Genomic DNA, 13419 nt, shown 5'->3' with positions numbered 1-13419 from the left:
GAGGATTAAGAAAAATGTTGTGTTGTGCCATCTGGTGTCTAGAAATGGCAAATGTAGTAGTGTTAGAAGCCTGCCTGCCCCTTGTGCAAGCAATTGAACTCCTGTACAATAATCTTTTTCTCTTTAGTGGTGCTGTGTAATGCTTGCTGACATGAGGCTGTAACTGCTGTAGAAGAGATGTAGCTGATTGTCTAGGTTCTGTGTTCTAGTTATCAAAATGTGCCTCAGTGATGGGGTGAAACCTGTTGGAGAGCTTCATTTCTTTGGTCCCTGAGATTGGCAGTAAATTGTGTTTGCCAGCAGAGCCATTTGGCTGATCTCAAAATGAGATTTAAGTAAACATGAAAGTTTTAACAGACTGAACGACAGTTCTGTCTCATCCTTCTTCAACAGAACAAATTGTTGTATTGGAAGAGCTCCTAGAATATACTCATTGATTATTACACAAAGTCTTAAAAACTTCATCATTGATCAGAAATGTGATTTTCTTTTCCTATTAAAATGTATTATATTCAGATCTGGTCAAAGCAAATTGTGGAACTAACATTGGGGAGGGAAAAAAAAAAACCAATTTATCCCAATTGCTCTCCTTCAAAAAAAAACCCCAATGCAACCATCAGTAAAACTTGTATTTGCAAAGTTCCTCACCTGTGCTGGTGCAAGAAGCCTTCCTCACATTTGTTATTTTTAATGCAGCAAAAGAAGAAGAATGATAAATCAACAAACAGGTTTGTGAGTGTCCCCAATCTAAGTGCTCTGGAATCTAGCGGAGTGGTGGGCAATGGACATCCCAACCGCCTGGACCCCATTCCTAACTCACCCATCCACGATATTGAGTTCAACAGCAGCAAACCACTACCACAGCCAGTGCCACCCAAAGAGCCCAAGACGTTTTTGAGGTGAGCACTGCCTCACCAATCTTTTTTTTGCTGCTTCTTTTTTGTTGGTGTTTTGGGTTTTTTGTGCTTAAATCAGGAAAATTTTGCATTCCTATGGAGCTGAATCCCACTTTATGAACCTTTCAGAGGTACAAGCACTCTTATGACATTTTTAATTTTTATATTATATCAATAGCCTCTTTATAGTATTCCTTTTTATTGCAGACCTTGTTGAAATGTGGAGTATTCTCTCACTTTTTCCTAAGCCTTGAACCTTGAAAAACCTCTATAGATACTTCAACAGAATTCATGTGCTTCCAATTGTTTACCTATATGAACAATTGTTTTAGATGTTTGTGTTATTTATGGATTGTCACTTAGGAGTTGATACTAGCACAGAATTTCTTTTATTCAGTAGTATATGATAATGGGGTTTATGGAAGAAAACTTATTTTCTGTGCTAAGTGGATGTTTTGTGTTTCCCCTTTCTTCACTCGTATCAAATTGTCTTGTAGAGTTATCTTAACCACAGCAACAGGAAATGTGCATGCTTGGATGCTTAATGCTGAGCTCCCAGTAATCAAAACCAGCATTAAAAGTCTGAAGTGATTCTTACACAAAATAATATAATAAATAACTTCCAAATGACATTTTAGAGGCAGGATTTAATGCCCCTTACGTGTTAAATGCACTCAAGTGCTGTATTCTGTATTTAATAGGTGCTGATCTCTTACTTTAAAGTTGGCAGATTAAAGCAGTGTGTAATTACCAGTTTGTTGTTTACTCTCCCCTTTGGTTTAATGCAAAAGACTATAAACCTAGCAACTACTAATTGTAAAATGAAACAAGTAACAGGATCTAAGTAGAGGAGGCAACACGATCTATTTCAAGAGTAAACAATATTTAAAACAGAAAAACAAACCCCAAAATACTATTGCTTATTTTCTCCTGTGCATGAGATGTGCATGAGTGTGCTCAGATACCTGTAACATGCATGTGCATGAACTCCTGGACTGTGATGCTGGAGCTTCCATTCCAGTTTGGTTTGTGTTCCATATTATCCCATAATCCAGTAGGGATTCTTTGATTACAGGCTATTATTATTATTGTTGTTAATTTAATTAAACACACTCCTTTTAAATTATTCTCTCTGGCCCATTCTGTGAGACTTCTAAGGATTCAGGGGGGAATGAAATCCTGTTTGGAGCACAGCAGTTTGTTTTTCCCTAGGATATTAGCATATTTTAAATGTGTGCATGAAGAGCAATGCCCAGTATGAAAATGTGTATTTCTGTTCAGTTGCTAGCCAGTCTTCGTGAGCACATGTCTACAAATATGATGCTTGCATCATATTTTGTTTTAAATTAACCTTGCCACAGGAAAAGGATGCTAAAAGAGGACCTTCTCCAGTCACGCTTTGCCAAGAAAAGCCTTTTTATTCTTCCTGAAAGCCAATGGCTGCTTATGAGATTTTCAATCATGTTTTCCAAAATGTTATTTGCCCAGCCTGTAATGTGGCTTCTGAACTGACTTGTCCGTGCTGCTGATGCTCTCCAATGGAGTGGATGATCACAGATCCTGTAGGGAGACATTAAATCACGTCCTGAGGCACACTGATAATTAATCCCTGGAAAAAAACTGAACAGTCTCTGTAATTATGTTTTCAGTTTTCCTCCTAACATTTGTAAATGCTGTGTAGTTATGGGATAATTATTTTTCTTTCCTTTCTGTGAATTTAGCCCCCCTCAGACTGATGCTTCACCAGTGGCTTCACCAGATCCACAACGCCAGGAGTGGTTTGCCCGGTACTTCACGTTCTGAGAGATGCTTTGTTGTTGTGGCACAGCGTGGTGTGGACTGTTTATAAAGAGCATGACCTTACGTAAACCCTCACGTGAACAGACTTCCCTGTAACTTGTCAAACACTGTGAATGAGAAAGTATTTGTCTTTCTGATTTGAAACTGCACTGTATTTCATGTTCTCTTTGTTGGAATCACTTGACATGGTACTATATAATGTGTGTAATTATAACTATTATTTTTATTTAAAATGGAAGAATCTTTAAACTTTGTAATTACTGCATAATAAATTTTGGTAGAACAAACATAATGATCTTCCCCCTTTTTCCTATGTGTTTTCTTTCATTTCAGGTAAGGCTTTCCTCCCAAAAAAATAACATCATTGCATGGTTACTAGAAATACGATGGAAATTGTGAAAGGAAAGAAGTATCTAAACCTCTCCAGTTGGGGCAGGATGTGTTTGATGCCTCCCAGTTCTGTTCTGTTACTTTGTAGCACTTTAAAAACTGGCTCATTTTAACGTTGAGAAAGAAGAATGTGAAATAAATCACTACTAGTGTAGCTGCCAGCCTTCAGAGCAGAGTCATTTTGACAGAAGGCCAGCCACAAACCAGGAGCTGTTCCCTAGGGAAGGGGTTGTCTCCTTACCTGTTGCTCATGAGGCTTTGTTGTTTAGTTATTATCAGTTTCTCACTGAATTTAAGCAGAAACTGTTCCCACAAGTTACGTATCTGTTCTATCAATATTAACAGAAACAAATGCTTAAAACATTTAGAACATTAAGTACCTGCACTGATCAAGAATCTACATTTTTGAGTATATAGCCTTTTTTGATAAAATTCATGTCTAAATTGTGGGGGGAGGGAAGGCAAACAACAAAACAACCATCCACCCAACTTCTTATTTGTTCATTCTACAGATAGAGATCTTTCATTAAAACTCACCTTCCCGTGTCTATATTGAAAGTTTTTTCTTCTGCTTCCACTGATAAATGAAAATGTTTTTTCAGCTAGTGAGCATGATTCTCCAATCTACACCTTTGATGCTGCTGCCAGTGTTGCTCGAGAGTTTTGCTGCAGTAGATAGAGATCTAGAGCTTAGTGTCTTTTTTTTATATATATATATGTTTTTCATTCAAAGATTACCACAAAGTAACTCACACTGGTAGTCTCAGGGAGAAAATTGTCTCTTTGTTTTATGAATGTATTTTTAAGCTGAATCTCTTCTCTTTTAAAAGCAGGAATAAATGCTTGAGTTATTTGAATAAGGTTTTAGTTAGCATATACAAAGATCTTGAACTTTAATATTTCATCTGAAGCCCTAACTAAATCCTTTTTGGTTTTGCTGTATGCACAAAGGTAAATACCCAGATGAAAGATATTTGCAAATTACAATGAGTTTTGTATGTAGCATATGTATAAATGAAAAATTTGTATGTTTTCATATAAACAATATAAAATCTTCTAAAATGAACATTTTAAAATTTCTATCTTAGAATTCAGCTTGAAAACTCCACTGAAAGCTGTATTCTGGTGATGCTGCCGTGGATTAAAGGTGCACAGAGCAGATTTGCTGTAGCTGGTGGACTCAACTGTAGGTATATGCAACTTTTTAATTTTAGAAGAAAGCCATATTGGGCAAAATGTCAGATTTCTTGGCTGTTACCCAAAATAAAATACACTAGCTCATTTTGTTATAATGTTCTGAAGCGAGTGTTGCGTGTTTCTTCTTGCGTGCTTTGCGAGGGCTCAGCCTTGTTCTCCCATCCTCCACTTGATTTGTACCATTTACATAGGGAGTTAATAACTGTAATCAGAAGACAATAATATTTGCATTTTCTTGACCTGTTCAGTGAATGCTGTGCCCGTGGGTTTATTCTTAGCTGGCATTTTTCTTTCAGAAAGGAGAAGAAAGTTAAGAAGCACTCAAGCACCCAGTTACCATGCCTGCCACAGTCAGCAGCTGTCTCACTACCTAAACAGCCTCTTAAAGACCAGAATCAAACAAACTGCCAACAGCCAAAAACCAAGCTGAGGAAACCAAGAGGAAACTGATTTTCTACCAGATGGCTGTGAGAACTCTGTAAAATGTATTTCTAAACAAAGTTAGCATCTGGGATTTGGGCTGAATACAGGAACTTATTTTATCATAATGCCTTTTGTGTTCCTGATCTTTGCATTATCTGGTGTTCTGGGGGAAGCTAGAAGTGCAGGTGGCCATTGAGTCCAGCTGTGCAGACTTCTGCATATCTCAGCTCACACATGCAGGCAGTCTTCCCTAGCTCAATGGGCACCTCCATCTAATGGGGTACAGAATTACTGCTAAGTTGCACGGTACTCTTTACAAAGGTGGGAAAACCTTTTTAATAGATCATCTTCTGGAAATCACAAACACTAGAGCTCAGGTAAACTGCTGGTTGCACAAACATGTGGAAATAGCTGAATCTCATCATTAGGAAAAAAAAAGCAGCTTAGTTTTGTGCCTTGCAAGACAGCATCATGAAATTAACAATGCAAGAATAGTGCAGAGACAGGACTGGCTTGACATGCCACCCACAATAATCTTTTATCAGAAACAGTGTTGGATTTCCACTGCAGCCAGTTTGTATGTAAGGTACAGATAGATCTCAGCAGCACTTTTGCAGCTGATCCCATTCAATTGCTTATAAGACCATTTTATAAAGCAAAATGGGTTTTGCTTCTAGAGCCATCTCTAGGGGGTAAAGTGTTTTGTTTTTACAACCCCATGAAGCATTCTTAGACGTCTGTAGTACTGTTTCCTTCAGGCAAAGATTTGGGCAACATCTACAGATACAGTGAGGACAAGTGAAGTTCCATACACTGATTCTGCAGACGAGTCATAGGCATAGAAAGCTTTTGCCCAAGACACCCTTCTGTGCTGGCCAAATGTTCCTTGTATCAACTCATGGAGGGTGAGATACTCAACAGAGCTCACAGTGGTGAAGTAACAACTCTAGTTGTCTTAGCCTTTAAGAGCACATATTTAAATATCACTGGGAGGACCAAAGCCCAAACATTCAACTTCAAGAGCTGAGTTTAAGGCAAATTACTTTGGGGGAAGTATAGGCTATATGTTAGGAGGAAGTTCATGCCAGAGAGTGTGATTGGCATTGGAATGGGCTGCCCAAGGAGGTGGTGGAGGCACTGTCCCTGGAGGTCTTCAAGAAAAGCCTGGATGAGGCACTCAGTGCCATGGTCTAGTTGACTGGATATGGCTGGGGGATAGGTTGGACTGAATGATCTTGGAGGTCTCTTCCAACCTGGTTGATTCTATGATTCCATATCGAAGCTGTGTATCGTAACTTTAAAATCAGGGATCTAAAGGATCTTTTGCTTGAAAAGCATCACTATTTCCCTCTACCAGCTCTAAAAATATTTGTGTACAAATTCTGTACATTTTTTTTCCTGTTATCTTTCTATTGTAGAACAATTTGCACTCCATTTTGAAACAAGTAACTAAAAGATGAAGTTTCCAGTGCAGTGGCAGTGTTCCATTTACTCTTCAGCTTTTTCAAGCGTACATCTCCGTGGGTGAAAAAATACGCATGTGAAAATCCCAGAGGTTTACTTAAACCTTTTTTTAGGAAGTGAAACACAAACCATTGTGCCAAAATAATTTTGAAAGTAAGTCTGAAGATAGGCATTTTTAAATTAATAGTAAACATTTCTTTTAAAAAGAGAAATAAGGCTGTTTGGAAACTTCTCCTTTTGTGCATGAATTTTAAATGATTCCATGCAGCCTGGGAGTTTTTAGACGGTTTTTCAGCCTGTTTGAAGGCTGCAGGAAGCAGCAGCAAATGAGAGCTTTAGCTGCCTCGGGGTGATGCCGGAGCACAGAAACCTGACTTAAAAGTTCTCCCGAGTTGTACACAGGAGCTGCGTCTCTTTGCAGCGGGACAAGAGTGACACAGGCATTGAGGCCAATAAGGGCGTGCAGCATGGTTTGAAAACGAACCCGCTGACAAGAGGCAGCGCAGCTGGGACACCCCCGTACCCACGAAGCATCCCGCTCTCCCGCAGAGCCCCGGGAGGCCGCACCGCTCGGCGAGCAGCCGTGCCCGCCGCCCCGCAGCAGGCTCCTGGGACCACTCGTCCTCCCGCAGCCGCGGCGCGTCCCTGCAGCACGGCGCCCGAGGGCAGCGGGCCCCCTGTGCCGCCCGACCCTGGCCCCGCCGGTTGGTGGCTCCGCAGCCGCTCTCCGCCCCACCGCCCTGGTCTTGGCGAGGGCCGCCGGGCCCGGGCGTGCAGCAGCACGGAGGGGGCGGGGACGGAGTCGCTTCTCCTGCCGGGTGAGGGAGCTGCGGCGGCTGCGGCGGGAACCGAGTCGGAAGGTAGGCTGCGGCGGCGGTCCGCGCTGCAGGTACCGCACGATAGCGGAGTGTCCGCGGAGCGCATTTGCGGCAGCCACCGGCTGGCGGGGACGGGAGAGGTTCTTCACACACGATACGGCGGGGCCGCCGTTGTGAGCGCTGGGAGCACATCCGCGGCCTGCACTGCCCGGAGGCAGGGCAGGACGAGCCTAGGGCACCCGAGGCAGGAGGGTGGCTGGGGCAGAAAGCTTCGGTTGCGGTGATAAGCGCTCTCTCTCTATAAACATAGATATGTATGTACGGCGGCGGAAGCGGGAGGCCTTGCTCCGTGCTGCCGGCAACCCCGCTTCTGCCGCCACCGCCTTTCAGGGTGGGGGGTAAGGCACAGGTGGTCCTACTCCCCCTTACCCCTCTCGGAGAAAGAGAGCTGCCGAGAGGCTCCACTTTCTGCTACCAGCGCAGACCCAGGTCCCGCTCAGGCCCCGCTGGGGCGGGCGTGCGGAGCGCCGCGCCGCGGGGTGATTGACGGGGAGTGGGGCGGCGCTGATTGGCTGGCTGAGCGGAGGTGGTGCGGCGCTGATTAGCTGATGGCTGGGAGGCGGTGCGAAGCTGATTGGCTGACTGAGGAGAAGCAGGGCGGCGCTGATTGGCCGGCCGGGGCGGGGCGGTTGGTTGGCGGGAGCCGCCGGTGGGAGGCGGCGGGCGGCGCGTGGCGGAGCGCGCCCCGCGGCTGTCGCGAGCGCGGTGAGGCGGGGCCTTGCCCGGGGCCGTTCCCGGGGCCGTTCCCGGGGCCGTTCCCGCCGCGCTCTCGCCCGCCTCTGCTATGGGATCTGCCGCCTCAAGAAACGTCTGCCCGGCTGGCTCCTGGCCACAGCGGGCATCCGCCGTCTGAACGCCCCATCCACCTGCTCGCAGGCGCAAGATGGTGCTGAGCGCGGAGCAGGTGGCCCTCATCGGGCAGGTGTTCGAGTCCTACGTGCTGGAGCACCACAGGGACGACATCCTGGGCATCCTGCGGGAGGCCGATGACGAGGCACACTATCCTGTTGTTGTCGACGCCATGACGCTCTTTGAGGCCAACATGGAGATCGGGGAGTATTTCAACGCCTTCCCCAGCGAGGTGCTGCCGATCTTCGACAGCGCGCTGCGCCGAGCTGCCCTGACCGCGCTGCAGGCCGCCCCGGCCTCCCCGCAGCTCAGCGTGAAGCAGAACCTCCACGCCAGGGTCTCGGGTGAGTGGTGGGGCAAAGGTAGTGGTGAAGTGCCCCAGGGACATCTTCAGAATTCCTTGCTCTCTAGCAAACTACTGGGGCATTAGAGGAAGGAAGCAAACGGAATTACTCTAACAGACCTCACCTGCGGTACTGTGTGCAGCTCTGGAGTCAGCATTAAGAAAAGTATGGACCTGTTGGAGTGGGTCCAGCGGAGACTGTGAAAGGGCTGGAGCATCTTTGCTGTGAAGAAAGGCTGACAGAAAGGAGATGGTTCATCCTGGAGAAGACCAGGCTTCAGGGAGATCTTACTGCAGCCTTTCACTAGTTAATAAGGGATCACTAGCAAAGATGAGGACAATCTTTTGTCCTGTTGTGCTTGGACAAATATTAATGATTTGAAACTAAAAGTGGTTAGAGGCAGGCTAACTATAATGTAGGTGTTTTTTACAGTGAGGATGGTGAGATACTGGAACAGGTTGCCCAGAGATGCCTCCTCTCTGCAAACATTCAGGTCAGGTTGGATGAGGCTCTGAGCAACCTGCTGTAGTTAAAGATGTCCCTGGGCACTGACAGCAATGGATTGGACTAGATGGGTCCTTTCCAACCCAGAACATTCTATGATTCTTTGAATCTAATCTTGCAATTTGGAGCAGTAGGGAATGGCTAGTGTTTATTAAACAGAATCAAATATGTGCAAAGACATGGAATTGTGTAGACCCATCTTAATAAAATCGGCGTCCATCCCTAATGGCATACATGCACTGGTTGGCATTCTGTTGCTGGATCAGGACTTACACCAGTATAACATTCTTTCCCCAGTGTTCTAGGGTCCATCTGCATCAATTACACCTTCAGCATGAAAGCAGAGTTGTTTTTACTTCAAGTATTTTATAAGCTACCAGGAGGTAGTGGTAGGAGTAGAATAAGGGGCAGATATTTTGCTGCATAGTTAGCTTCATCTTTAATATGTCCTGGTCCTATTAGCAGACTTGCTGGGGCTGACCATGACTGGAAACTGTTCATGACTATTCAGCTGCTGCCAGAAGTAGGAGAGTAAAATGGCAACATTTTCTTTTAGTGCTCAGCACCTGATGATATTCACTGACTGAGGCCAGTTGATGAGCTTTACAGTACAACAGATGAATTGATGAATCACATTTCTGAAATGGTGCTGACAATGGCTACAGTCAGGACACTGGTGTTTGTTTGGGTCTTTAACTGCACTGTCAGCCCAGGTTTTCATTTGCATAGCCTTATGTTGCACATGTTTTTGTTTAACAGGTTTGCCTGTCTGCCCAGAGCTGACTCGAGAGCACATCCCCAGAACCAGAGATGTGGGCCACTTTTTGTCTGTCACTGGGACTGTGGTACGGACCAGTCTGGTGAAGGTTTTGGAGTTTGAGCGGAGTTACATCTGCAGTAAGTGCAAGAACGTGTTTGCTGTCAAGGCTGACTTTGAACAGTACTATGCCTTCTGTCGTCCGTCAGCCTGTCGGAATGAAGAAGGCTGCAACTCAACCAAATTCACCTGTCTCTCTGGGACGACCTCTTCTCCTACCTCCTGCAAAGACTACCAAGAAATCAAAATTCAGGAACAGGTAAAAGAAACGTGAAAGGTGTTAAGATCTAGATTTCTCAACTACAAAAATAATTAACTTACTAAAGAAAACATTAGGGGGCTTAACTTTCCTGCTGCAGTAAGGTAACTGCCAATTTCAGTGAGAGCATTCATGTTTATCTCAGAATTAACTTTATCCCATTTTCACTAAGTTTTGCAAGCTAAGTGGAAAGGTTTTACAGATGCTGCTGTTGATTAAAACAAACTCTTGAGGAAACTAAAAGAGGCCAGACAGCTTGTTGGTCAGAGATTACCAGTCAAAGGGTTAAAAATTTAAGCACATCATAGAGTCTTCATAGAATTGTTTTGGTTGGAAAAAGAGCTCTAAGATCATTGGGTCCAATCATTGACTCAACACCACCATGGCCATTAAACCATGTCTCAGAGTGCCATGTCCAAACATTTCTTGAACACCTCCAGGGATGGTGACTCCACCACAGAATCACTCAAGGTTGGAAGGGATCACAAGGATCCTCTAGTTCCAACCACCTCCCTCTGCAGCTTGTTCCAGTGCCTTTCAGGAAAGAGGTTTTTCCTAGTAGCCAACCTAAACAAGCTTGTTGACTAGACATCCATTATTAAGTAACTCCACTCAATGTTACACAAAACACCTAGAGTCAGTGCATAGCTGAAGTTTCCATGTTGAATCCGTGCAACACCAAGTGTGTGTTGTTTCTCTAAGCACTTACTGTACCTGGTGCTGATGTTCTTCTAAGGACAAAGTTAGCCCAGTGGTGGCCAAGGCCAGCTGTAAGAGGTGTCGTATGGTCAGTACATGGTGTTTGCAAATGCCAGTTCCTTTCAGCCAATACTGAATTTAACAGGCATGGAGTTTGTGATTCTTACAGAATTTTTATTGGTTTTCATGAAGATAGCCCTGAGTGGAAGTGTAGCTGAGCTGGAGAAATAAGAAACAATTGGGCCTCTTTTTACAGTAATGCATAACTAAGACAAAAGCCTGCATGAAAATTGACACTATGTAGGGCATACTGCAGGCTGTGTTTCTTGTGCTTATTTTTATGTTCAGGGTCTTCTAAAATACTTTCAGTTGTTTCAAGGTTTAATCTTATAACTAAGAGGGCAGTGGTGCCAATCTATGCACAAGATGTATGAAAACAGAAATGTGTGAGATTAGAGATGAAGTTTAGAATAAAGTCAGGGAATAAAACTGTTTCTAGGAAATAAACCACATGTGCATAGTTCATCCACTGATTGTTTCTGGCATATGGTTACTGTAACACTTCTTTTGTTTCTTTGTGACACACAGTAAACACAGCCTGATGGGGAGAATTTTGAGCTGAATGAAAGCACAGTAAAGTTACACTAGAAATTTCCCTCGTGTTTCCTAGTGATCTCTGCAAGTAATGATGTGCCACCCGTGCTGACAGTGATGGGAACTGTCTGTGGCCACTTGGTTAATTCAGCTCTGTGTGCTATCTTTCTTAGGCACTAGAGAGTGAATGCATCTGTGCTGCAGAATGTGAGGGTGCTTCTGATTGTTTTTCTGGTGCAGTGGATATTCTAAAAAACTGTTACAAACTTTAACTGTGAATGGAAAGATTGCTGGTTGGAAATAGACTGTGATTTCAAAATTGCATAGGTTGTGCCCTGGAGAAAAGAAAAATGAGCTAATGGCACATTTGTCTGGTTGTGTGTGATTATTTTTTTCCTGCTGTTGATTTAATTCTTGACACCTAGGTGTAAACTTATATCTCACCTGTCAAATTGTGGTGAAATAGCAGAAAAAATATACAGAATCATCTCTAAGTGTATACATCAGTGAAGGGTTATCTAATGCATGGACATGCCTCAGTACTCAAAGTAAATTTGCATATTGAAGAAGTATCTAAAAATACCTCACATTTTATTTAAAAAAAACCCAAACAACTCTTCCAATTGCCTCTTTCAGTAAGCTTTCTTCAACAGGACATTGAAATCATACAGGACTGAGCCCCCCCAGCTAAGCTAGTACCCAACCTCATTTCCATTAATATTGAGCATTATACTTCCATTGTGAAGTTCATGGCAGCAGTAGCATCTGTACTGTATACATTTTGTGACAAAAAGCAAGGGCTGACCTCAGCTGCAGCAAATGAATGCAGGTCCCTATGCCATAGCAGCTATAAATGGCTTTTGAAAGGAGCTGTTCTTACGCAGTGCTTTTCTTTCCTGTCTCTTAGGTTCAAAGACTGTCTGTTGGAAGCATCCCTCGTTGCATGGTGGTTGTTCTAGAAGATGACCTAGTGGACAGTTGCAAGTCTGGTGAGGATACTGCACATACTGCATGTGTTTGTGCCACAAACATTCTTTTCTTTTTCTACTTGAGATGAATCTTTGCCAAGTAGGCTGTCAGCGCTGAGGGCTTCTTGAATGAAATATGTTCATCTGTCATGCTGCTCTTGCAGCTAGGACATTAGCATGGCAGTTGAAGGCTGTGTAGAAAGTGCCATTCATCCCCATGTTCCATCATGTTTGACAGATTGGTTTTAATAAGCAATGTGTTGTGATGTACAGAAGGTATATTAACTCCTCTAAGTGTGGAAACACTAAACCTCTGGAGGAGACTGGGCCACACACATCACACACTCTCTAAGTTCAGAGAGCCTGGTAACCTGACTTATCCGAGGAGTGCCTTGGGTGGAAAAAACTGTCTGGAATACAAAAAGGAAGTTCACTGACATGAGGATGTGTGAAGAATGGTCTAAAAATTCTCAGATACACACATCCCCATGAGATACATTTCTAGTTGTACTTTCTCAGATGCACTCTGCACTAATGAATGATTCTGGAATTAATCACAAAAGTTACCAGAAATCAAAGAAGTTTGGACTAAGTCTTTTATATATCAGATCAAGTTGATAGAAGAGCTTTAATAGCTTCCACCAATCCCTCTTTTTATAAAAGAGGAAACAAACAGCAGTGTACCTTGAAGAATTCACCTACCTTAAACAGAATTAGAAAAACATTGCTTGTATTTGTGGCAGGAAGTTGCTATCTGCCTAATGTAAGGTTTAGACTTCCACTAAGTGCAGGTTTGCTGTTTGTAGGTGATCTTTTTTACCCTTATTACTTCTAACACAGAGTCTGTGATTGCACGTTGCAACTAATGACACATCTGCGTATCTCAACTCTGATGTTATTTCACTGATGTTTGTTGTTACCTCCAGGAGATGACATCACAGTGTATGGAGTGGTAATGCAGAGGTGGAAACCTTTCCACGAGGATGCACGCTGTGACTTGGAGCTTGTTTTGAAAGCCAACTATATTAAAGTAAACAATGAGCAGCTGGCAGGGGTTGTCATTGATGAAGAAGTCCGCAAGGAATTTGAAGACTTCTGGGAAAAGCATAGGGATGATCCCTTAGCAGGTGAGTAGTTGGAAGTTTCTAAGTGAGACACATGTTTGGATACAGATGAAGTCAGGACTGAAAAAGCAGTGATTGAGCACATTTCCCCCCCCATTATCCTATTACACTATTCGTTCCTCCAAAAATACTTTTTTCCAGTACAGGAATGTGAAATGCTTCAATATCACTGGAAAAAAAAAAGGAGGACCAAACATACTGCATTAATCTTTT

General features: G+C 43.5%; 2 protein-coding genes across 9 annotated transcripts in view; both read left to right on the top strand.

Moving 5' to 3' along the window:
• Positions 1-4387, top strand: part of FAM184A (family with sequence similarity 184 member A) — a 65371-nt gene extending 60984 nt beyond the window's left edge. Inside the window, exons 17-18 of the mRNA XM_064170398.1 lie at positions 697-899; positions 2618-4387. Of these exons, the coding sequence (XP_064026468.1) occupies positions 697-899; positions 2618-2699 (285 nt within the window). The 3' untranslated portion in view covers positions 2700-4387. The remainder of the gene's footprint in view (positions 1-696; positions 900-2617) is intronic.
• Positions 4388-7728: 3341 nt separating this feature from the next.
• MCM9 (minichromosome maintenance 9 homologous recombination repair factor) overlaps positions 7729-13419 on the top strand; it is a 40547-nt gene continuing 34856 nt past the window's right edge. For all 8 annotated transcript variants that reach the window (XR_010308239.1, XM_064170366.1, XM_064170371.1 and 5 more), the window contains exons 1-4: positions 7729-8241; positions 9505-9821; positions 12022-12103; positions 13009-13209. Coding sequence is in view for 7 of the 8 variants with exons in the window: in XM_064170366.1 (XP_064026436.1) it covers positions 7932-8241; positions 9505-9821; positions 12022-12103; positions 13009-13209 (910 nt within the window). In the remaining variant the exon portion in view is untranslated. The remainder of the gene's footprint in view (positions 8242-9504; positions 9822-12021; positions 12104-13008; positions 13210-13419) is intronic.

Source organism: Pogoniulus pusillus, chromosome 33 (genome assembly GCF_015220805.1).
Source record: "Pogoniulus pusillus isolate bPogPus1 chromosome 33, bPogPus1.pri, whole genome shotgun sequence".
NCBI classification, from domain to species: Eukaryota; Metazoa; Chordata; class Aves; order Piciformes; family Lybiidae; genus Pogoniulus; species Pogoniulus pusillus.
Note: the sequence above shows the minus strand (reverse complement) of the source record. Positions and strands in the feature narration are given on the sequence as shown.